Source organism: Canis lupus, chromosome 32 (assembly GCF_003254725.2).
Source record: "Canis lupus dingo isolate Sandy chromosome 32, ASM325472v2, whole genome shotgun sequence".
Classification (NCBI taxonomy): domain Eukaryota; kingdom Metazoa; phylum Chordata; class Mammalia; order Carnivora; family Canidae; genus Canis; species Canis lupus.
In genome coordinates this window covers 22,313,625-22,339,618 of record NC_064274.1, presented here as the reverse complement: position 1 = coordinate 22,339,618, position 25,994 = coordinate 22,313,625, and the positions used below count along the sequence as shown (strand labels likewise).

Here is a 25,994-nt window from a genome sequence, read left to right as displayed (position 1 = left end):
ACATTAGTAACTGAATAAAACTTTAATGTTCACATATGCAGATATTTTGTGCCAATCTTTCCTTTGAAACAATTAAAGACTTCAATGTGTGTATTCTCAAAGTTTAAAGTAATTATGCTATAAACCAATATTATAATTAGAACAATAAAAGTCTCCATATGTTTAGAAATTAAGACATTTCCTTATAAATAAGCTATGGATCATCGAGAAGAAATAATGATGAAAATTAGAAAATATGTTGAATATGAAGAGAAATAAAATATTTTATACCAAAATTGGTATGATGGAGCTAACTCAGTGATTAGAGGGAACTCTATTGTCTTAAAAGTACACACTAGAAAGGAAGAAATAAAAAGACAAAATAAACCCAAATGAAGTAGGTGGAAGAAAATAAGAAAAGTAATAGTGAAAATTAACGAATTACAAAAGAAACATAAAATGCAAAGAATTATATGTATATAAAATAAGATTGCTAAACTTCTGCCAATATTAATCAGGAAAAAGAAAAGAAGAAACAAACAAAAATGAAAAAGAACACATGACTATAGATGCTGCTAAAAGTTTAAGTAGGTGTGATGAGAAGCTTTGTCAATTTTTGAAATTTATATAAAATCAATAAATTTCTAAAAAATATAGCCTCTCAAAACTATATGTTTATACAATATAAATGTATGTGTGTGTGAGAGAGAGAGAGAGAGATAAAAAGAGAGATTGAGCAGCAGGAGGGGCAGAGGGAGAGGCAGATAATCTCCAGAAGACTTTCTGCTGTGTGTGGAGCCTACTCTGGGGTTCCATCTCACAACCCTGATGTCATGACCTGAGTTGAAATCAAGAGTCAGGTGCTTAACCAACTGAGCCACCCAGGGGCACCCAATAATGTTACTTTTATAAAACATTGTACCAAATATGCTAGCTAGTACTGTAAAATAAGAAAAATAAATATTACAATGATTGGATAAAAAAATAAAAACTTAGTATTTGGACATATTATGTTATGATTGTAAAAATAGAAAATCTATAAGAATTTACTGATAAATTATTAGAATTAAAGACCTAAGGTTTCTTGATATAGAATTTACATAAATTAATTGTATTTCTATCTATGCAATAGCTATTTGAAAAAGAAAATGTATCAAAATACAATTTAGAAAAACATCAAAAAAGAACACCAAGTGCATGTAAATAATTCTAATAAAGGATATCCATAATTCCTTTTCCCTTAATATAGGCATAATTTGTAAGAGAAGAAGAATAAAATTGATTGAATGAAATTAAAGATTAAAGAAATACTTAAAAGTTAGAAAAGTATACCATGTTCATTGAATTGGGCAACACAGCACTTAAATGATGTTAATTTTGTCCAAATAGACCTAAGATTCAATATAATTCTGATTAAGATCCTAATAAATTTTATTGTAGAATATAAGAAGCTGATTATAATTTTTTGTGGAAATGCATAAAGTCAAGAAAATCTTGAAAATAAGTCTTAAAGAAGAAAAATAAAGAAGGAGAACTTGTTCTATCAATTTTCAAGTCCCATAATAAAGATATAGTAATTAAAACTGTCAAATTGGTGTATGGTAGAAATATCAAGAATGGTAGCATTGATGCCACATAGATCAGTGGATAGACTTAAGAGCTCTTAAACAGACCTATAGATATATGGATATTTGATATAAAACAAAGATGGTACACATAGGGGAATATCTATATAACCTTATTTTAGGAAAATACACAAAAAATACTATAAATGAAGGACATATATTCTGTTGCACTAAAATTAATTATTATGTTTATCAAAAGAAATAACAGCAAAAGTGAAAAGATAGCCACAAAATGGGACAAGTTATTTGACATGGGTATAAATGACCAAAAAAAGATGCATGTCGAGTATGCAGAAAAACTACAAATCAGTAAGGAAAATGAAAACAACGAATTCAATCCCAAAACAAAAACAAAAATAATTTAGTCTTAAATAGGTACTTCATGTTTGAAAAAAATAGAAATACATGTATGCTCATAGCACATTTTTTAGAATAGACAAAAATTAGTGACAGTTCAAATGTCTATGAATTACAAAATTAGCAAGTAGATAATGGTTTAATTAACCATATGCAGCCCCAACAATGAACATACTGTAGCTATAATCAATTTTTAAAAATCTCAAAATATGACGTTGAACAAAACAAAAAATACTACAATATATTGCAATTTACATAAAGTTAAGAACATTCAAATTCAAATTCTATAATATTCAGATGTATACATAAACAGTAAAGCTATAAAGAAAGGCTAGAGGGCAGCCCAGGTGGCTTAGTGGTTTAGTGCTGCCTTCAGCCCAGAGTATGATCCTGGGGACTCGGGATTGAGTCCCACGTGGGGCTCCCTGCATGGAGCCTGCTTCTCTCTCTGCCTGTGTCTCTGCCTCTCTCTCTCTCATGAATAAATAAAATCTTTTTTTTTTTAAGAATGGCTAGAAACTATTACTATAAATAAGATTAGTATCTACCCTTTAGAGCAGTAGGAGAGGCATGTAATTCATAGAATATTCTCTAGAAGTTTCTGCACTGCTAAGAATATTCTATGTCTTAATCTGGTCATAATTACACCACGTTCTGGCTAATATCTATCATGATATGTATATTTTTGCACTTTTCCATCTATATTACCCTTTTATAATTATACCAAGAGTTGGGAGGTATGAATAAAATACAGAACCTGAATTTAAGAAACTTAAAATTGAAGCTGGGATCTATTAAAAAGAAAATAAGCTGTCTTATTGGGTAGATGATAAGACTCCTTAAGGTTTTAAGAGTAATTAATATATAATAGAAGCTTAATATATTTAATCAGAAAACCTTAAGAAACACCAAGAAAATAAAAACTATGGAGAGAAATGTCAGTAGCCCTCTGAAGCATTTGATAACAAAAGTGATCTCTTTTTAACAAATCTCTATTGTTGTTATTCATACAATATGTGGAGTTTCCATACACACACACACACACACACACACACAGCCCTCACCACAACTCCCCACCACATTTTTAGTACAAATCTCATAAGAATAAGGAAGATATTGTAGCTTTTTCTTAACACTGTATACCTTTAAGCTTTCATTTAAATGTTGTCAATTTCCTCTCAATCTCATTCTGTTTATCTCTCAAATTTTAGGTTTTCATTCTACTGTACTTTTTGAGATCAGAAGCTTTCCATGTAAGACTTGCCTACGCTCAGGTTTGGCTCCTTGTTTTGAGCTAGCTTTCTGCTGGATGTCACTACTTAGAATTACTTTAGCACTCAGAGGCATTCATTCTTTTTAATTTGATATGCATGAATTGACATGTAAGTCTTGTTCTACAAGACTAAATGCTGGCCTGAGACCCATTCCTAGCAATGCACCTCAAGATCTCTGGTCTTTGACAGGTGCTCTTCGAGGCTGGAATCTGTTTTATGATGTTCACATCAAAGCTTGCTTGCTATGCTTCTTGGTGTTCAAGACAGACTGTCATGAGCTGGAACAATGTTTAATTCTCCTGAAGACTTTAATTTCATTTAAATTCAACTTTCTCCAATCTCCATCTAATTCAGGATAAGAGAAATATTATTTAAAAACATTTGTAGTCATTCTAAGTATGGATAAAATATTTATTAAAAGTACTTAAGAGTAGGGGTGCCTGGGTGGCTCAGTCAGTTAAGTGTCTGTCCTCAGCTCAGGTCATGATCTTAGGGTCCTGGGATGGAGCCTCATGTTGGACTTCCCACTCAACAGGGAGTCTGCTTGAGTTTCTCTCCCTTTGGCCCTCCCCTGGATTGTGCTCTCTCTGGCTAACTCTCTCTCTCAAATAAAAAATAAAATAAAATACTTAGGAGCAAAGCCAAGTGTTTGTTTCCTATTGAATTATTTCATTATGGAAACACATGTGACTTTATGATTTAATAACAGTAATACCATATTTACACATTAATTAAGAGTTTACAAAGTACTTTTATATACATGATCTCTACAAAATCCTAAAATGCAGATAAACTGGTATATGTTAACTATTTTCAATTTATTAATAGGGTTTTACATATTTAAGTGAGTTTAACCAAATATATAAATGGATTAAATGTTAAACAGTCTCTAAGGTGATTGCTAAATTTTCTTATTAATAAATAGAATTATATCTTTTGTAAATTGAACACAAATGCTTAATAAATAGATTTTTCATTCTATGAGTTAAAAAAATGGTTGAATATATACTTCCAAAACTGAATTTTCTATAAAACATGTTCTGCATGTTTTATACAAAATGTGTACTTAGAGACATTTAAAAAAGGCTTACATTCACCAACTTGAAAGTACACTTACAGAACACGTTAAATATTAGTATCATGAGTAAGATAATATTACATTCTTTGGATTGATAAAGGAAATAAATCATTAATTTTATGCCATTACTCGGTATAGCCCTAGTACATAGTAGGGATTCAGTTATTGTCTGTTAAGTGAATTAAAAGTACTCATTAAGTTTTAATTGTGTGGTTTAAGAATAGCATACATAGAAATTCTAAGGATAGGATAGTCATTGTAGACAGAACTAATAAGTAAGGCTTCATGCAGATGGCACAACTTCAGCTGAACTTTAAAAAAATTATTCATGTTCTCTAAGATTTTTATTAAATTTTATAAAAATGAGGAAAAACATGAGCAAAACCTCAGAGTAGAAAAAAAATGCCATATTTAAGAGATGGCAAAGGAACCAGCTTATCTGTTGGAAACAATGGGAAGGTTGTGTGTGTAGATTCAGGTTATAAATAAAACTTAGTTTTTTTTTTCTAAAATACAGAAATTCATTTTTCAATATTTAATAATCTCTGGGCTTGAAAGTCACTCAGCAAATTGTAAGTATTGTGGTAGCCAATCTCCAAGATGGCCTCCAATGATCCTTGCTTCTTGGTATTCAAGCATTTGGGTGGAACATTCTCACACTTAATTAAGGCTGATTTGTTTGACTCACAGAATACAGTGAAAGGGGTGTTGTGTGATTTCCAAGGCCTAGGCAGTAAAAAACATTATGGCTTCTACCTCAGTCTCTCAGATTGCTTTCTCTGGAGGAAGCCAGCCATCGCGTGGTGAGAACAATCAGGCAACCCTGTGGAGAGACCTAGTGGAGTAAAACTGACAGCCAGCACCAACTTGCCAGCAGTGTGAATGAGCCATCTCATAAATGGATCTTCCAGACCCATCACACCCTGAGCTGATTGCTGCCCCAGCTGCAATCTCTACAGACTGCTATCTTCTTAGAGATTCAAAGCCAGAATTGCTCCAAGCTGCTCTCAAGTTACTTCCCCCCCAAAATTAGGAGAGATAATAAACAACTGTCTACAGACATGTGTTTAGGCATGATTTGTTGTGCAGCAATGTATGGCTAATATTAAGTGCCATCATTCAAATTTGTAATACATTCAAGTTTTTTGTGGAAATTTAATATTCAGCTCAGAAAGAACACCTTGTATCAAGGGAATTTTTCTAGAGGTCAGGGTAAATTATTTTCTCTCAAACTCTATCCACAGTACATGTTTAATTCATACTGACTGAATTTATTTAATTGATCCATTATTTACTTGTTCCATAAAGATAGAATGTCTTTAAGATTATATCTCTTGCCTCTTCCTATTACATGCTTCAAGTACAGAGGTTTAATTTGCTGATGAAGACTGGTGCAGATAGAACTAGAATATTGCTTTATCACCTTGTTTGTAGTACTAGAATAATTATAATAGCATTACATTTTATAAGCAACATAGTTTTTTCTATAGTTCTATTACCAACATAGATACTTTAAAAGTTATACATTGTAATTAATAGAAGATATAATGTTATTTTCCTTGAAAATACATTTTTCTAATGAATTTGGCTTAGTCTTCATTTGCATTTCTTGATGTGCTTACATGACAATTACTGGTAACTATATTTGCGCATTTATATCTCTGAATATTGGTAAAATAATTAGTAATTTTTTCATCTAGTGAAACATCAGAAATTTTAAGGTGGAATTATTTTCACTTTTATTCACATATTGGAAAATTAAGTTAGAGACACAAATGATATTACAGAAGCAAATTTGAGAAGGATTAAATACAGTGTCAGATATTGTTTTCTCAGATTAAATAGTAAATCATTCCAACTCCTTTTTCTTCTACTGGAATCCAATTTCCATCTTTATTCACATTAGTTCTTCTTTGGCAGTTTTGCTCCTACTTGTTTAAAATGCAGAGATCAAAATTGAATTCATGTTAAAATAAGAATCTGACCAGTATTAAGCAAATAGCTATTGTTACTTCTCAGTTATATAACAAGATCTATCACTATAGTTCCATTTGCAAGTATAATTTTAAGATAAAATATTATATTAATTCATTATTTTTTACTTAGAGTTTCCTTTGGCTTTATATCTTTACCTGATGTACTTAGTTTTATACTACTCTACTAAACTAGTATACTCTTTACTTTGCTCTTTTATTGTTCACTTGATATTTATTGCGACTGAACTTTATCTTATAAATAAACAATAATTTATCTAATTATATTAATATTGTTAATTTCCTTATTACCCGAAATGTTAAAAAGTGTTCAACATACTATCCTTTAAAAACTTAATTTGGATTTTTTTTTAAAGATTTTATTTATTTATTCATGAGAGACAGAGAGAGAGGCAGAGATGTAGGCAGAGGGAGAAGCAGGCTCCCTGTGGGGAGCCCAGGACCCTGTGATCATGACCTGAGCCAAAGGCAGATGCTCAACCATTGAGCTGCTCAGGTGTCCCTGGATTTTGTTTTCAATGTAAAGATTGGATTCATTTGAAATGCTGTGCTACGTTATTTTCATAAATTGATTCTTGTCTTTACTGCCTTATATTTCACCTAATTTGTTGATGATGATGTCATATGAGACAACAATCAAAAGCTTTCCTAAAGTCTAAATTTATTGCTGTAGGTCTCTAGGTAAGTCTAATATTTAAGACATTCAATGATTATTAATCATCTATTCAGCCTTTACTTTCTGCTGTAGTATCAGTTCCTAAAACAATGCCAGGGAGCTCTAAGCTTATTTGACTTTGTTTTTAAAAGAACTTGGGAATAATGTATGCTGGTATGAGGAGAAAAAGGAAGAATAGAAAATAGGGCTGACTTTCTGCTATATGGAAAAACTATAATTTGGTGCATTACAAGCTACTTTAAGGGTGACCTTAAAAGATTTTTGCCTGGAACAGTATTTCCAGGGCACATATTGAGTACAATTGGTGGTACTTGAGATAATTTAGGGAATGAATGTCAGGGAGTTAAATAACTTGGACTTGAATTTCTATTATACTTTTGGTTATCTCAGTGTATGTTTTGTGTTCTTATGTCTTTGTTATAGTCTAACATTCACTAATTTTAGGCCTTTCAACATAGACCCTGCAGGATCAAGCATGAGGCCACCATAGTATCTATGTGGAATATGATTTTTTATAGTTTTTATTTTTCTGGTTACTTTAATAACTAGAGATCTTACTCTTCTTTTGTGAAACTAATAGAATATTTTTTAACAACTGGATTAAATTTTAAGCAATTTAACTTTTTAAGAAAAAAATAAGGACTAACAGAGTGAAGGATACATAAAGGAAAGGGTAAAGGATATGAAAAAATTCACAAAAGTGGTACAGGAGTGGACAAAATTTTGGACACACTTTCCTAGAGGTTAAACATCAGGAGTCTACTCTAGCCAACTTTGGTATTTCCTTTGCCAATTCTTTTTTCCTTGCTAATGGGTTGTTAAAATGAACAAGCAGTCTGAGGACACTTTGGTAGTTGGTAAGTGACTCTTCTGAACTTAGCAAATACATTTTACCTCAACCTTTGTCACCAGGAGAATATGAAGAATAATGATTTCAAATGTTACAGAAGTCTCATTGGAGGTAAGAAAAAATGCCAACAACACAGAAAATGTCCCACAAATTATCCCCAGATTTTGAAGTGACCCTATATCAGGAAAAATATCACAAATCCAAATTTATCCACTATTCAACACTACAGAGGTCACATAAAAGCAGAGATGAGTTTACAACTAGTAATAAAATGTAAGAAATAATGATTTACCATTAAATGGGGGAAAATTTATTTCAATGTGAAGTTTCAATAATGAGTCATATGTTCACTATAAATTCAACCCAAGCTTTTTACTCTCTATTCGTACCCAGTGGTAATTTTATTTAAAATGATAGAATAATTGCAATATTTTGAACATTCTGGCTATTCAGGAAAAATTAACTTGTACTTATCATTTAATTAACATTTAATATGGGCCTAATAGCTGAAGATACACAGATAAATGTTAATGCTATTTACTAGAATTGCTTGAAAATTGATCAAGTACTGTGCTAACAGTTGAAGATACACAGATAAATGTTAATGCTATTTACTAGAATTGCTTGAAAATTGATCATTCTGGCATATTTTATATAATGATTCTAAACTAATAACCATGTTTATACAGAGCATCATATTTCTTGGGCATATTCAGTAAAAGAAACCAAGTAAATATTGATAATAATGTGAGATTATATCTGTTGGTTTTCCCTTATTAATATCTGTAATTTTGTCAGAAAAGTAAATTTAATTGTTCCGGCATGAATTTGTCATAAAAACAAAAACAAAAAAAAAACAGTTTACAACAGTTGGCAAATGTCAACTGTGATTTTTTTTAACTTTTTTTTTTTTAAAAAAGATTTTATTTATTTATTCATGAGAGACAGAGAGAGGCAGAGACACAGGCAGAGGGAGAAGCAGGCCCCAGGCAGGGAGCCTGATGCAAGACTCAATCCCTGGTCTCCAGGATCATGCCCTGGGCTGAAGGCAGGCACTAAACCACTGAGCCACCCAGGTTGCCCTGTCAACTGCAATCTAATGGTAACCTTCACACTTAGAAAATACTTTATTGCTCACCAGTGCTGATATCTCAGATTTAAGTAATTATATACTGCATTGATACTCTTGTTCTGTAGGGTCTATTTGTTCTGATAATCTTTCCTTCCATATTTGTGAAGCAAACAATTTGTAAGCCACTCTTCTGTCTGTAACAATTTTCTATAGAACAAATGTATGATTATCCTCTTCTCAGTAAATGCTTTGTGATAATTGTGATTTAGCAAATCTGGTTCTCAGTCTAGTAAACAGGATTAAATAAAATAAAGAAATCATTTTCTATAACTCAGGTGTCACCTGGATGTCACCACCCTTTAATAAAAAAACACATTCAGACTGGACTTATTCTCTGCTCTGGGTACATGCCCAATGTCCCAGGTTTCTGCAAATCCTATGCACAAGGGGGAGGATTAAGTTCTCCTGCTTCCACCTTCCTTTACTACTTCCTGCATCCATCAAATCTGGTACTCCTTTTGGTTTCTTGTGACCTTTTTTTAACTCCACTTTTTAAAGTCCTTTTCATGCATTTCCTGAAAGATCCACTTAAAGTCTTTGTGGATAATTGCAGAATTTTTGCATAGTAGCTGATGTTACCGAATGACCAGGTTTTATGTAAGAAGGATGCAAAGTTAAGAGTGAGTTTTAGACATCTCCAGTCTGAAAAGTCCTTTGAACACTTCACCTTCTTTCTTTGCCTGTTCTCCCTCCTCTTTCCCCATCTCTTTGTCTTACTCTTAGGGGTAAAACATTGAGTCCATTTTTGGGGGCAGAGCAATTCAGCTCTCTCCAGACCTTTCTCTTACATCTGTTATAGTCCTGAACATCCTTTTGAATTTCCAAAATCACCTCTTGTGAAGGTATACCCTACAATTTGATTGTAGATAAGAACAAATTTTCCATCATAGTTTTTGTCTTTGCATTTGGGAAAGGATCTTGGAGTGGTTCATTCCCCAAGTTAAAATTGGGCAATATCATGCAATGGGGTACTACTTTTAAATAATGTGGTAAATTTGAGTTAATTGAGAAGTAAAAGTATACAATTTACTTCTTGTTCCCCTTTACTTTATGTATGGATTTTTTTCTTCTGCTGTCAGCAGAGCAGACACTTCCCAACAGGCTTTGAGAGCATATTCTGGAAATGTGTCTGTTGCCTACTATTAAATACAAAAATCTGTTGCAATGTTTAGTGTAGGCTCCTTCTTTTTCCAAAGGCTGCATCTGTCCCACAACATGCAGAGTTATTTTTAAATGTGTTAGATTTAATTAACCCACTACAAGTGACTCCTTTGATGATGTCCTAATGGAATGTTCAAAATCTTTTTAATTTGGAAAATATACCATATAAAACCTAGACTCTGAAATCGGAAAGTGGACACTTTGACTACTTTTCAGTTCTTGTATAAATACATGATGAGTTCCTACTGGGCATGTGGTTCAGAGCAGTTTTTCCATCTTCCATCTTCCATGTGGAGAAACTGTGGGGAAACAAATTCAGAGGAAGAAAAGATATGCTTTTGTTCTAGCACTCGGAATTGGCATATGCTGGAACAAAAAGGGCTCTAAGTTCCCTTCTCTGTCGTTGCTTGCTTGCTTGTTTCTAATTAAAAAGTATGAGTCATAGGGTTTGAAGAGTATCCTTTACTTTGTATTGCAATGGATAAGACAGGATTTCAAATTTTGGCTGTTTTGTGATGCTATGTGACACCTTCTGCCAAATTAACAAAATTGTACTGTTATTGATATACTCTGATCCACAGGGAAGTGGTCCTCAAACTTTTTGAAGAGAAATATCTCATTTACATGGAAAAATTGCACACTCTCTTCCCACTAGGATAATATTTGCACCCACTAGTTAAAGAAATAGAATGCCACTAAATATTAAGCAATTATTTAAAATTTGCATTTTATTAATAATAATAGAGAATATATATATTAAAATGGTAGCATATATATGTGATCATTTTTTTCAATACATAGAAAATATTTAGTGTGAGTAGATATTTTAAAAATTTTTATTTTATCTTAATTCCAGTATAGTTTACAGGGAGTGTTATGTAAGTTTCAGGTGTACAATTTAGTGATTCAATACCCACATACATCGTCTAGCACTCAAGTGTGAACACAGACGTAGTGATCCTTGGTAGAAACTCTGCAGATTCCAACAGTGTCATGCTCAGAGCATAGCAACAATCATGTGCCTATTGACTACAACATGAAAAACCTCTTTATTCTACTACATGAAACCAACTGCCCAGTTCTCTTTTTTTCTATCCTATAATCTTCCTGTTCTGCTACTATAGTCAGGTTCTTGAAAGAAATTGTATAACGAGAGTAGAAAATGAGAATAATGAAAAATAATTTATAAAATCTGGCAAAATGGTTGTGAAAGTTAGGACATAATAGGGAAAATTAGGTTATGGTTTAGGGAGGAGCCTAAGGTTTTCCAAACTTTCCTAGCTCAAACCTGCTGACTGTGTGGAACATGGCCCTGTAAGCAGTTAGTCAACTATTCAGGGGCAGTGTTAAGTCGGAAACATAATTTATCTGACATAATGGTAGAACTCTAAAAGGTACTTCCTTTCATTGAGTTTTCAATTGGGATAAATTCAGGCATATCCCAAGTATTAACTGCACCTCTCACCCTTTGATGTGTAACAATTGTTTGATCTCTACGGAAACTGTATAGGGTAGGCTTCCATGCACATATTGAAAATTGAGGCTAAAGAGGTTAACCAATTTGCAGAAAGTCACAAAGCTGGGCAATGCTGGGGCTCATATTGTACAACACACCCCAGAACCCCGCTGTTATTACTACCAGCCCTATGTTGTCCCTTGCTTTATAACCCTGCTAAGATATTATTTTCCTTTATTTGGTGTCTTTTCTTACATTCACAGGGCATACTGGATATATATCTTAAAAAATAATTTGACGTAAATAAAATTAAGAGAGCAAAATAGTTTTTTGATGTGACCAAGGTAATGAGTGATTTTTACTAAGTGAGACCGAACAATAATATATTTACCATAACACTGTGGCTTTATTACTAAGCAAGAAAAGAAACATTTATTTCTACAACATTGCCCTAAATCCAGGACAAGTAACAAATAAAGTGAAAAAGACAGTAAAAAAGGTCATACCTTCAAAAGCCATTCACAAATTTTCTGAATCATTTGATATTACAATAAAAGTTGAATTTCTTCCTTTTTAATTTTTATAGTAAAACTGTTTCATATGAATGTTCTAGTAGTCTTAGATAAGATAAAATAAAACTTTGAACTAAGAGATTTTGTTTTGATTTGATTTATTTAATAATCTCTGATGGATAAGGTGGTTTGGTCAGCCAAAAACAGAAGTACTACTGATGATCACTGTTTTTTTTCTTGTAATATTTTACATACCTTAATTAGTTTTACATTTATTTTCATAATAATTAGCAATAAGATAAGTGAAAAATATTTTACTCTAAAATCATTAAAGTACTAAAGTAGCGGCATAGCAATACCGCCACTGCAAATGTGGTCTTATAGTTCTAAAACTCTAGCCAATGTTGAGGAAAAGAACGTGAAAGAGGGATTAAAACATCTAAGTTTAAGTGAGGTTCTAGGGGTACCTGGGTAACTTAATCAGTCAAGCATCTACCTTTGACTCAGGTCATGATCCTGGGATCAAGTCCTGTGTCAGTCAGTGCCTGCTCAGTGGAGAGTCTGCTCCTCCTTCTCCCTCCACCTCTCCCCCTGCTTGTGATTTCACACTCTTTCTCTCAAATAAATAAAATCTTAAAAAAATAGTAAACATTTAGAAAAAAGTAAACAAAGCTCTAATACCTCCTAACTCTGCATCTTGACAAGTCACAATCAGTTGATAGGACCTCAGTTTCTTTATCTATAAAGTGCAGATAACAATTTTGTCTGTTCAATTGTTTCACAAAATTGTTGTTAAAAATCAACTGATATGGGATCCCTGGGTGGCGCAGCGGTTTAGCACCTGCCTTTGGCCCAGGACGCGATCCTGGAGACCCGGGATCGAATCCCACGTCGGGCTCCCAGTGCATGGAGCCTGCTTCTCCCTCTGCCTATGTCTCTGCCTCTCTCTCTCTCTCTGTGTGACTATCATAAATAAATTAAAATTTTAAAAAAATCCACTGATATAATTGAAAGTAATTATTGTTATATGAGTTTGTATTCTTGGGATATCTATCATTTACAGGTTTGTTTTGTTTTCTTTTGTTTGTCCCTTTTAGAAACTCTCTCCAGGGCAAGAAAAGATTGTCTTTGATTTTTCAGAAAAGAGAAATAGCTCTTTTATTATTTTACTCTACTCCTTTATAACTAAAGGCACAGTCTCAGCTAGAGAGTTTCTCTTTCCATTTAGAGAAGACAAAATAAAAGTAGATGAAATGATTAATAAGATATCTCAAATTTAGCCAAATGCCATTTTCTGGTTTCAAATGCAATACTGTAGAGTATTTTTGGAAACACATTTGTCACTAATTGGAAGTAGACATGAGTGTACACCTACACACACACCAGTGAGACGGAGTTGACTACCTTATTTGCTATGGGCTCTATTCATTCATGTAGGAATTAATCCAACCTATACAAAATATTTCTTCTTACACTTACTCTTCTATGTTGAAAAGAAAATTCCAAAATAAAATATTCTCCATGCCTACTTCCAAGTTAGTCTTTCACATTTCCCTCCAGTTCTGGGTAGACCGATGCCCTAAAGGGGAATACATTCAGTCCAGGTAACATTATCAGACTGCAAATGAATGTAGCCATTGTTACCTTGTGAAATATGGAATTCCCTTTTGGGTTCAGATTTATCCCAGGTAACAAGTTAGAACTCCATAAAGCCACTGTATATAACTACTAAAGCCTAAGTTTCTACTTGGTATATAAGAGTACAACTTATACTTTATTATTTGCCATAAGATAGACTTACATTGTAACTTAATCTTAGAGGTAATTCAACTTCATTGCTGAAGTGAAGTTGTTCAACAGAGGACACTTTTCATAAAAGGGAAACTGAGATCAAGAGAGGTAGAGTGACTCACACCACTTTGCAGTTAGCTGAAGTCAGAATTGCCAGGTTTGGGTTTTGCTTCCATCTCCTGTCACATCACTTCATGGGTCTAAGTTACAGTTCCAAAAAACATGATCTATGAGAAGACAGTGTCTAGGAGATCTTATCCTCCAAAGAAACCTCTCAGGAGAGCCTAGAGTTAAGACCCAAGATCTTAAGTGGCTACATTCGAAGTTCAGAGAAAAGCTGGAGGTGCCATTAGAGAGAGAATAAGATTGCATGCTCCTCGATAATCGCTACCCCTCCATGGAGCCCAGGGAAAGGACAGGGCAGTTCTGTTCCTCCCGGGACTGAGGACCCTCCAAATCCAACCCCCTCCTGAAGTCAGGAGATGGGCCCAAGAGACTTTCCTGTAAAGTCTACTGGTGTCTACAAGAACGTTTGAAGCCTAAACATCTTGTTTCTTTGGAAGATGTTTGTTTGAGCTGCCAAACCACAATTCTCTCTGGCCTGAGAGTACAGCCCAGTGGGAGGGATCATGGGACAACTGCCTAAAAGCCCAAGAGTACGGCCAGGTTATTCCTTTTCCTTCTTACTCCCACCCCTATAAATATTAAAATCCAACCTTTGTCTTTTTATGCCTCAAGAAGTTGAAACTCCCAAACCCAGTACATGATGAAAAAGTCTGCTTGTACTAAAGTCCATAGTCCCAAATATCTCATTCTTATGGAACATGTTTTTTGTTTGTTTGTTTGTTTAAATCACAGTTACTTTTGTGAAGGGAAATAATTGCACTGCCCTATCGTTTCAAACCTACATCTGGGAGAGTGGAGGAAATTTGCCTTGTATACTTCCATCCATTCCTTAGCCAAAATACCTTGAATTCTCAGGTCCATTTTGCAGATATTGTTGTCATCTATTTAAGAAACTTGCCAATGTGATGCTGTCTTCCTGTTCTCTCCAGAGTGGCCAGGTGGCTGAGACACCTGTCCACACTTGGAGCCTGCCAGGCTTGGCGCTCCCTCCTCGCTTCACAGATGGCTGGCAACCTGAGGAGATTCCTCTTTCGGGCACAGCTTTCTCCCACTTATCTGAATTTTTCCTCACTGTGAGAGATGAGCTTTTCTTCTTCTTTTTCTCCCAAATTCATTCCACCTAGGAAATGTAAGCATTTTCAAAGCTTGTGTGCTTGCTACAGTATTCTGTTAGTCTTAATTGAAAATGTACTTCAAATTTAAAATCCTTTTTTCAAGAGTTGCCACTAGCTCTGATGTTTTCAATTAAAATGAGATTTTCCTCTCCTCAAAATTCCGCTTAGAGGTGTCTAATATCATCAATGCCCCCTTTCAAGCCTCATGTTATATGGTCCCTGTTTTACTTGGCACTATTGACTTTCTTCTTCTATGTGAATATCTTTTCTTCCTTTTCTCCCATGAAACATTTTTCCCCCCTTGATGTAGTCAATTACCAGATTCCTCTTGGAATCTCTTCTTCCAAGAAAGTGATTCTGATTATTTCTGACACATAGAGAAACATCACCTTAACTTGATTTCACTTAACATTGTATAAAACCAGTTGCGCATAGTATTAATAAGCACCATTTTTATGTGGCCTCTTAGCATAATCTTATAATTGTTTCACAGAGGCATAGCTTGAGTATCAGAATAGACTCTTAGTTCCTCTGGGAAAAATATGTTTTTCTATTTTTGCTTAGATCCTGATGAAATAGATGCTTGGGGTACCTGGGTGGCTCAGCTGGTTAAGTGTTTGCCTTTGGCTCAGCCGTTCCCCCTGTTTGTGCTCCTCTCTCTCAACTTAAAAAAAGAAAAAAAAAAGAAAGAAATAGATACTTACTAATTGTTTATTGATGTATACAATGGAATATTACTCAGCTATTAGAAATGACAAACACCCACCATTTGCTTCAACGTGGATGGAACTGGAGGGTATTATGCTGAGTGAAGTAAGCCAGTCGGAGAAGGACAAACATTATATGTTCTCATTCATTTGGGGAGTATAAATAATAGTGAAAGGGAATATAAGGGAAGGGGGAAGAAATGTGTGGGAAATATCAGAAAGGGAGACAGAACGTAAAGACTGCTAACTCTGGGAAACGATCTAGGGGTGTTGGAAGGGGAGGAGGGCGGGGGGTGGGAGTGAATGGGTGACGGGCACTGGGGGTTATTCTGTATGTTAGTAAATTGAACACCAATAAAAAAAAAAAAAAAGAGTGAAGTAAATAGTTCATTGGTTAGTGAGCTACTTATAGATTCAAAATAAGATATTATGAAATTTGGGGGTCAGTGCAAATAATAGAAATCATCAAAGACACATCATCACATAATAATTATTTGAATTTGAAAAAAAAATTAACCATATTTAATTGGGTTGGCAATAAACCACAAAGAAAATTTAGCTATCTTAAAAGAGAAAGATCACCATTAGCATAAGACTGTTGATAAGACACTGCTAATCAAAAGGAGTTGGTGTCTTGTCTTTCAGAAGATACTGTTTCGATGGGAATATACCAAGTATTACTCTATTTATTTATGTGTTTGTTTATTTCATTATATTAAATATAAATGTATTTTACTTTTATATCAATTTGTAGTATATTATATATTTATATATTTTTAATATATTTCAATATATATATTTTTGGATGAGTGGGGAAAATTGAAATTTTCAATTGAAACTTCACTAATGATTATTTATTAACAAAGAAGATATTAGGGTGTCACTTGGGGCACCTGGATGACTCAGCGGTTGAGCTTCTGCCTTAGGCTCAGGTCATGGTCCAGGGGTCCTGGGATTGAGTCCCTCATCTGGCTCTCCTCAGGAAGCCTGCTTCTCCCTTTGCCTATGTCTCTGCCTCTCTTTGTGTGTCTCTCATGAGTAGATAAATATTTTTTAAGAAAGATTTTTTAAAATAAGGTGTCATTTGAACAAGATTGTAATACTAGCAATTACTGACAAATTACTGTGAAAACCGTCCCTCTCACCACTTATAATATCCCAATTCATACATTACTATCACATGCAAATTTAAGAAGTGGGTCTATGTTCATTATAAAACTGAGATGCAGGGATCCCTGGGTGGCGCAGTGGTTCGGCGCCTGCCTTTGGCCCAGGGCGCGATCCTGGAGACCCGGGATCGAATCCCACGTAGGGCTCCCGGTGCATGGAGCCTGCTTCTCCCTCTGCCTATGTCTCTCTCTCTCTCTCTCTCTCTCTCTCTCTGTGACTATCATAAATAAATTAAAAAAAAAAAAACTGAGATGCATAGGGGGTAAGCATCCACAAGTGATAACTGAACAACTAACAGTTACTTTATTTCAATAAAAAAAGCTATATAAAGTTTTCAAAAGCTTGAGGAAGTGGGAATGTATAGGAAGTGGCATTGTATGAAAACAACATGAATTAGTGGGAATAATACATTCTAAGCTATTGAAATATAAAATTATCTACTTTACCTTTAATCCCACAGATTAATTGATCTCAGTTATGAAATTATTACTAAGAATGGTACTTTGAGGGTTATAAGACCATTTACTAATTAGCATTTTGTGTATACCCCATATATTTCTAAAGAAATCACCCTTTTGTTTCCTTAGAGAGCTTAAAACTTTCTTCTGAAATTTTGTTTATGGTTAAAACTCACAAAGTAAATATTTATTCCCATAGTTCAAAGGGAAACTTCAGCATTGTCTCTGTCAGGAGTGTACTCCACATGCCTAATAGAATCAGAGAAAAAAAAAAGATTATTCTATATTATATAATATAGAGTTCTCTTTTGGGACTTAAAGCACCTTTTTTAGTAATTGGTGTTATGATCTTTTGAAACTACCTTAAACTCATACACTTTCTAAGCTATAAAATGTAGGGATTCTCTTAAAATAGGATATTTACAAGTTCTTTTGAGGCCTAGAATTCTAAGTTATTGTCATTCAGTATTTGTGCTATTTAGAGAAGCCAAGATCTGTCCTGTCTAGTAGTAGTTTTCCAGTGGACTTTAGATGCAGACCTGGTAGGAGAAAATAAAATGGACAGATAGTTTCTTGTTATGAGGAAAGATGAAATTCTAACTTTTAGAGACCACTTGTGAGTTACTTCAAAACGTAATTAGAAGGCATGCCAAAGAATATTGGAGTAGATGACCTAATCACTTGAAAACAGGAGAAAATATGATAGTTGGTTTTCAGCCATAAGCTGAATTTTCCAAGTTCTCATGTCTTCTGTAATTAAAATATAGCTATTAAAAAAAAATCCCAATCCTGCTTCATCCTTTTGAAGTATAGGAAACTAATTGTCATAATATCTCTCTTGCTCTCTCAGCTAGTGTATGGGTATAGGGTAGAATCAGGACAAAATGCCATCTGTTTCTCTTACAACATCCTAAGAGCAGTACTAATCTGGTTGAGCATAAGCAAAAATGTGAAGCACAGGTCTCTTTGTTAATTACTTTGGAGATAAAAGTGAAATGCTACCTCATTATGTCTTGTAAAAAGAAAATACTTCAGAGTAAGCCATTTTCATCAATAGTTTATTATGAGATCAAATCAGACCTAAAAGTAATTTATAGAAAATGTTGTTGAAGCATAACTGGTGGTTACTTGCATCACGATCAATAAAACCTTCAACAGTAGGAGTTAGAATAACTCTTTCCCGTGTATCATAAGAGAGTGTTTCTATCTGCAGAATTTTCCAACTGAGTAAATCTCTATTTTTATTTTTCAAACATAAATAGCTATAGTAGATTGGAAATTTCTTTCAAAGCTTTAAGTCTAAACATTTTATGGATATTTATATATGGACGCATTGTATATGTATATGTATGCAATGTATATAACAAAATGGTATTAATTTTAAGAAGAAAAACAGTGAGATATTTTGTCTGTTTCCTCATTCTAGGTACATGGGGGCAAAACATCTGTGCATCTAGTCACTTATACCCCTTTAATATCATACCTTGTGAAAGGCAGAGAGTAGGCTGAGCAAGAGTATGTAGCTTTGTATGGAACCAACTTCCTATAGCAAGATCTGTGTGTTTAGGAGTATCTTCTCTGGATTCAAAGGGACCTGGGTTAAAATTCCAACTGTGTTACTTCCCACTGTATAATTTGGGCAAGTGGATTATCTTTTTTGAGCCTCAGTGTTCTCATCCGTACAACAGTGATCATATGAATATGGACATCTAAGCATCTCTTAAGGATTAAAGGAGGTAATCCACACAAAGTGCTTATGTGGAACCTGGCACCCATGTTAATTGAGTTAACTACTCAATACTGTTTGTCAGCCCTTGCTGAAGGAGGGCATTCTCGTTGTTGGACAATCTGAAGAACTAATAATGGAGATGTCAATGAGCGCTACTGGGTTAAGATTTTGCTCCGAGAAATAAGTGGTCAACTGTATTGAAGTCCGATGAGGAACTTCGTACTGCCTTGCAGTACATCCTAGTCTCAATCTTACCACACCAGCAGCTAATAAACGTGTCTACTTGTAGTTTGCCTCAAGTCATCTTATGTATATGAAGTCACTGATCTCATATGATGACTTCAAGAAGTCAGAGCCATTGGTAAACAGAAAAATGTGAACTTGCCATCCAGTTCAGCTGGTGTCCTCTCATTCTCTGCCTCACCCTTTCCCCCATTGTTTTTTCTACAGTAGAATTTCTAAGTAGTCACTTTCCGTGGCTCCACACTGACTTGTTAATAAAGTCCCAAGTCCCTGGTTTGGTGTTCAAAGTCCTTTATGATCTAGCCTCCAGTACTGTACCAGACAAGGCCCACCATATCCTTTCATAGCATAGAGCAATCCCACCAAAAGACAACTGTTTGCTATTCTCTCAATTACCTTTCACTAACCCTCCAGACCTTTGTCCATGCCACTGCCTCTAGCTATGTGGACATGCTACTTAGTCTTCAAACTCTAGCTCCTCTGTCAGCTCTCTCATAAAGGAATCCTTGTTCTTGCCAGCATGGTGGGCATCGTTTATCTTATAAACTCTTGTCCAATTCCTTGTCCAGTCGTTTTCAAATTTTTAACTGGAATCACAACAGGAGACATATTTTGCACTGACACATGTTTTATTCAAAGACACATACACATGCACACAAACTTCATGAAACAATACTTAATCCTCATTATTTGTAATATCCCTCCAATGCTTCTTTCCTTTTTCATTTGGCAAAAGCTCTGACTTCAAGTTACTAAATAGATCTTAATTACTCTTTGCTTATATCATAATTTGCAGTTTGAAAAATACTGGTCTACACACCCTGTACAGAATACCTTTATTATTTATTGTGTATAGGCATTATGTTCCTTACCAGACTGAGAATTCCTCACAGGTGATATCATGTACTACAATACAGTTTTTTTTATTATTATTATTAGATCTAATCATGCTTTTCACACTAATTACCCAGTAAGTGTTTCTGGAAGAGAAAAAGGAAAGAAGGAAGGGAGGATGGGAGGGAGGAAAGAAATACAAAGTCTCTAGAGATGTTGACTGTACTCAGAAATTGAGGTTGTTATTATTTGGCAAGTCCACAGATAGGGATCATTTATGTTATTTATAGGTGAATTTTCCAATCAAAGCAGTATGTGCTTCTTTGCATAACTTTCTTCAACTTCAGTTTAAACTTAGAAATCAGTGTTACATCATAGACTCTAGGATGAAATGAAAGATAGCGAGAACAAAATGACTAAAACAGAAAAGATAACCTCATGCATGCTTGCTGTGTTCCTTCTCCCTGCTGGAGGAGGTGAGTGAGAGCAAGCATGTGAAGTATATCCAGAGGTGAAAAGAGCTTTTGACTTGATTTCTTTAAAGTCTGTGAAAAGGCACTTCTGTCATTCCTGAATGTGCTGAACAGATCTATATATGCTGAATACATCAAGCAATTTCTGTGTACTGTCAATAAACAAAGCCAGTGCTAAGTGCCAACATTTCCAAGCACCTCAAGTCTATAAAATGAAACAAGAAGTCCACTCTATCTCATGACATCTGAAATACTGCTTTTCACTGATGTGCAAGATTATTAGCTTTCCCAGATCGAAAGAGGAAAATTTTGGATAAAATTTAAGTTTGAAAAGTCATACTAATGCCATTGGTGAGAAGCACAAGGAGTTAGTGAATGAATACTGAACTGAAAACTGAATTCATTACAATTAGAGAATTAATTTCATACTAACATATTCAGTTTGACTGGGATCAAAACATAAGTCTTTGTCACTCAATGTCCATCCTTTTAACTAAGGTGCTATAGTATATATTCTATACAGAAGTAACAACATGGAAACAATGCCTTTCATGGACGTGAATACTTTATCCAAGTCCTTTGTACACATTTGTTTGTTATTTTCTGATCTTCATCACAACAGTAAGTGTATAGAGACAAAATCAACAAATGCAGGATTAAATAGATTCTATAAATGTGAATAAATTCAGTAATATTATGTAAAATAAATATTTCCATAAATCACTGGGAATACTTCACTTTGAAAAAAATGATAGTATTTTAATGGGAGTTTTAAAAATTATTAAATATTGACTTTCTATTGACAAAAAAAGAATTATTAAAAATAAACATATATGTAATGTATCAACTTCATTTCTGTGCCTTTGAGTGTTACAATTTAGAGAACTAAATCACTTGAAAATGCAGATTTATGGTGGCTCCACTGCCAAACATTTAGGCATGTTAAAATGTTGAATTTCTTTAAAATTTATTATCTTTCTTAAAAAAATTTATTCTTCCTTTGAAATAGATATATAGAGAGAAAGTGGAGGGAAATGTTTTATATCAGGAAAAGATGAATTAATACTGACATTTTACTACTTAATAAGTTCAATGTGCTATGAAAATATTTAGTAAAACATCCATTGCCCAGAGAACATCCATTTAACTATTTCATCTGACAATGTTAGTTAATTTGGCTTAAAAATATTGTTACATTTCAAATTTATACATTTATTCCTCACTAGTTTTGTCAGATATCATTTTGTTTCAGAACTACAGACTACTCCTGCCAGCTATGTTGGAAATTCATGCCATTGGTGAGAAGCACATGGAGTTAGTGAATGAATACTGAACTGAAAGCTGAATTCTTTACAATTAGAGAATTAATTTCAAATCCATGCCCTACTTACTGTTTACTTTGCTTAAATGTATTAGTCCATTACTTGGCAAAATAAATGTAAAATTTAATGCAACTACTTTAACACAATTTCTTTTTTGCAGATGTTAACAATACAGCCACTCTTGTATTATCAACAACAACATTTTCTGCGGCACAAACATTTACAGCACAAACAACACCAACTACAAAGTCAAATCCTGTTACAGAATTGATAGGTGGAACGTCTTCTACAGGTAGGATTAACTCTTAGTGAAATTTACTCTAACTTTAACAGATGATATAGTAGCATCTATATAATTTAATCACTGAGAAATAATTTGAGATCTTATATCTATTGGTAGTACGAAGGCCTGTGCTATTTCACTATTTTGAAACTTATGTGTTATTTTGGGTTGAATACAGAACCCTGAGATCACAGTGGGCTTCTTTGATGATATCCCTTTGGATCATTTCCTGTTTGAGAATAATCCTATTGTGAATGTTACATACACAAAGTTTATTTTTAGAGAATAAAAAAAATTACCATTTCCTGAGTCATAAGAATATGTTTCTAAATATTCCAGTTGTCCACTTAAGCAGCACAGTTAACAAGTTGAAACAGTATTTAATAACTGACTGATCTTGTTAGTTATATTGGGCCAAGAATAGATTTAATTTGTGCAGTTCAGTAGCAATATCATCATTATTGTCCCTGGACTAAGGGACAACTACACCATGTTTCATGGTTCTAGGTATTCTAAGCATCCATGAAAAGTAAAATGAGCCACTCGTGTCATTTAATTAAAACCCCAAGAGGTTATCAATCCAATGCATATTGCAGTGTCCATCTGGCAGCACACATAAAATGAGGCATATCATTCAGGTTCTATAATCAATGGAGAGAGAAAAATAGAATTACTTGTTTATCCCTTATGGGCAGAAACTCTGCTTAGAATGCTAAGGTCATAAGAGGACATAAAAAATCATATTCCCTAATGAGGAGATAACTGAAATTCCTTCTGCTGTCTTATTTGCCTCTCCACTTACTCCTCATTAATTTTCATTCTAAGACCAAGTTCAAGAACATGTAGAGAACCAATGAGCTAGTTCACCGGACTTAAATGGGGGTGATGATCTTCAAAGAAAGTGTCTGATGAATATAGTCAATTATTTCTGAAATGTGCAATTCTAAGATGAAACCAAACCAGTTCTAGAATTTCTCTACCAAACCAGGAGAAAGCATTGTATGAAGAGGGCAGCACAGGGGATTTTGTTCCCAGAATGTCGTATGACCTATATTGTCAACCAAGGGAAACTCCAAATGACAGTAAAAAAAACCAGGACCCATGGTGAATCCAGCCAACTCCTGCCTATTGTAGTTTTAATTTTTAAAATTTATTTTTTAAAGAAATAGAAGTTTATTAAATATATTGCAAAGGAATAGCAGGCAGGACAGCCAAGGGGAGACTGCCCTTTATTTTATTTTTAAAAATTGTTTCAACCCTACGTTTTCAGGGTTTTAGCAGAGGCATTCTCAGACTTTTACAAAGTATAAGTATTTGCTGCTTCTCTCTCCCTCTCTCTTTCTCTCTGCCACTCTCTCTGTAGGTTGGCAGCTTTTTTTTTTTTTTTTTGGCATAAAACTGCACTAATTTGGTAAAAGTATGTTATTTTTGTAATCAATAACATCACCCTAAAAGTACCAGTAAAGAGAAAATGGGTGCTGACATTGAGTGCTGAATCAAAGAGTTGAAGTTTTGCAATTTTTACATTAATCCTTGGAACTTAGGCTTTCTCAGTGAGATGATTGCTAGCCCGACCACAGTGACCTGTGGGGCATAACAATATCCAAATAACACAGATCCTTACCACTGAGTTAAGTGACCAAGAAAGGGACAGGTGGAGGGTTCAGTGAAGGAATTCAGGCAGAACTGCAATTTGTAACACTGGGAATGAATGAATCCCTCCTTCCCAGCTTGGAAGAGAAACTCTATACCTGCTCATATAAACTGAGGAGACTATCCTAACAACTTTACCACTGGTGGCTGCTGTAGTGGGTCACTGAAGCCCCTTATCTGAAACAAGTTGCTTGGGAAAACACTTGAAATCAGATGGACACATACACATGCACACACACACACATAAATATTTTCCTCTAAATTTCTTTTTTTTGGCACTTTCACTGCTTTATATTACTCGGTTAACAAAAACTAAACTCCAGTCTGTTCTTCAAAAGTTCTCCCAGATGAATTTTAAATTATTCACATTCAATTGTACAAATTGTAATAGGCCAATGAAGCTTTTATTTTTATTACTTTTTATTAAAAAATGTTCAGATGTACCCATGATAAAGAGTACTATAATTAATCCTGTATCCCCATCTCTGAGAATCAATAATTATCAAGATTTTATATTTGCTTCATTTTTATTTTTTCCCCCTCTCTCCCTTCCTGAATCCCTCTTTGCTTCCCTTCCTATCTTCCTTTTCTTTTTTTCTTCTTTCTCCATTTTTTTAGTTGCCAAGTGTTTTTTTTTTTTTTTTTTTTTTTTAAGATTCATTTATTTGAGAAGGGGGTAGTGGGAGAGGCAGAAGGAGAGAGAGAGAAAGAAACTCAAGCAGACTCCCTACTGAGCTCTATGCAGGGCTCAATCTCATGACCCTGAGATCATGACTTGAGCCAAAATCAAGATTGGAGGCTTAACTGACTGAACTACCCAGGTGCCCTGGATACCATAGTCATTTTAGACACAATAAAATATTTACCAAAAAAAAAAAAATACATGGAGAAACTTATTTTTATTTTAAAGCTTTCCAATCAAGTTTTCTTGTTTAAAGGTCTAAAGATACTTGATTTAATAGTGTTTATGTCCATCTAAAGCACATAAATTTTCTTTCTCTTGACAATGACAGAAATTCCATCATCAGAAAAGTGGAAAATGTGCCACTGAGATGGAAACTCTTCTTGCAGCGACGTAGCCACAGTATTAGAGATGACTGATGGAGCTTTGCTTCGAGTAAGGTTTGCTTTCAGAGGTTTACCCAGCTAGAGAGATGGAACTCTATTCCTTTCTAGATATGTATCAATTGCACTGCCTGTTTTGTTCAAAGGCCAAGTGGCCAGAATTAACATCAACATTTGGCAGACATCATAAAATGAACTTCTAAGATACAAAAATAAACCTGAAATTTCATTCTTAAAATATAATTATTCAGCTTGATTTTTCAAGCATTTAATAGTCAGATTGGTTTTTTCAAGCATTTAATAGTCAAACATTTTTTAATTAGCTGACTTAATTTGTTAGCACTAATATTTCACATTTCTGATACTAAATAGATGTTGTTTCAACTAAGGTCAGTAGAGAAGCCAGGTATTTTTGGCCATCTCTTCTACATAGGGTGCCAGCTATGGTGATGTTTACAGAGCACTTCTTCTCTAGAAATTAAGATGAAACTGTAAAGAAAGGACTTTTAAAAGGCAGTCTTATAAGCTTTCTTATATTGGTGGGAAAATAAGTTTACGTACCACATTTTTCTCCATGTATTTCTTCCTTTCTTTGTTGTCTTTATATTCCTTGTGGAGTTTGAATTGGAAATGACTTACCTGAAATATCTTTGCAGAAGATTTTTTGGTTCTTCTTTTTTCATGGAATTTTGAAATGATAAAGTTGGCATTTTGCTTTTAGTTTAGACTCACAAGATATAAAATGTGTTTGCAAATTAGACATTTTCCCAAAACTCTGATGTCCTAAATGGAATTAAACAGTTCTAAAAGGTTATTTTGGAAGATATTATGAATGGTAGTTTACTAAAAATTTCACAGAGTATAATTATATTTTAGTGATTTTTATAAACATGTTGACTCAAAATTATATAATATCCTTAACTATATATGT

General features: G+C 34.0%; 1 protein-coding gene across 3 annotated transcripts in view; it reads left to right on the top strand.

Moving 5' to 3' along the window:
• EMCN (endomucin) overlaps window positions 1-25,994 on the top strand; it is a 119,868-nt gene that overhangs the window by 13,930 nt on the left and 79,944 nt on the right. For all 3 annotated transcript variants that reach the window (XM_025423275.3, XM_049104981.1, XM_025423270.3), the window contains exon 2: window positions 22,223-22,354. In XM_025423275.3, coding sequence (XP_025279060.1) covers window positions 22,223-22,354 — 132 coding nt within the window. The remainder of the gene's footprint in view (window positions 1-22,222; window positions 22,355-25,994) is intronic.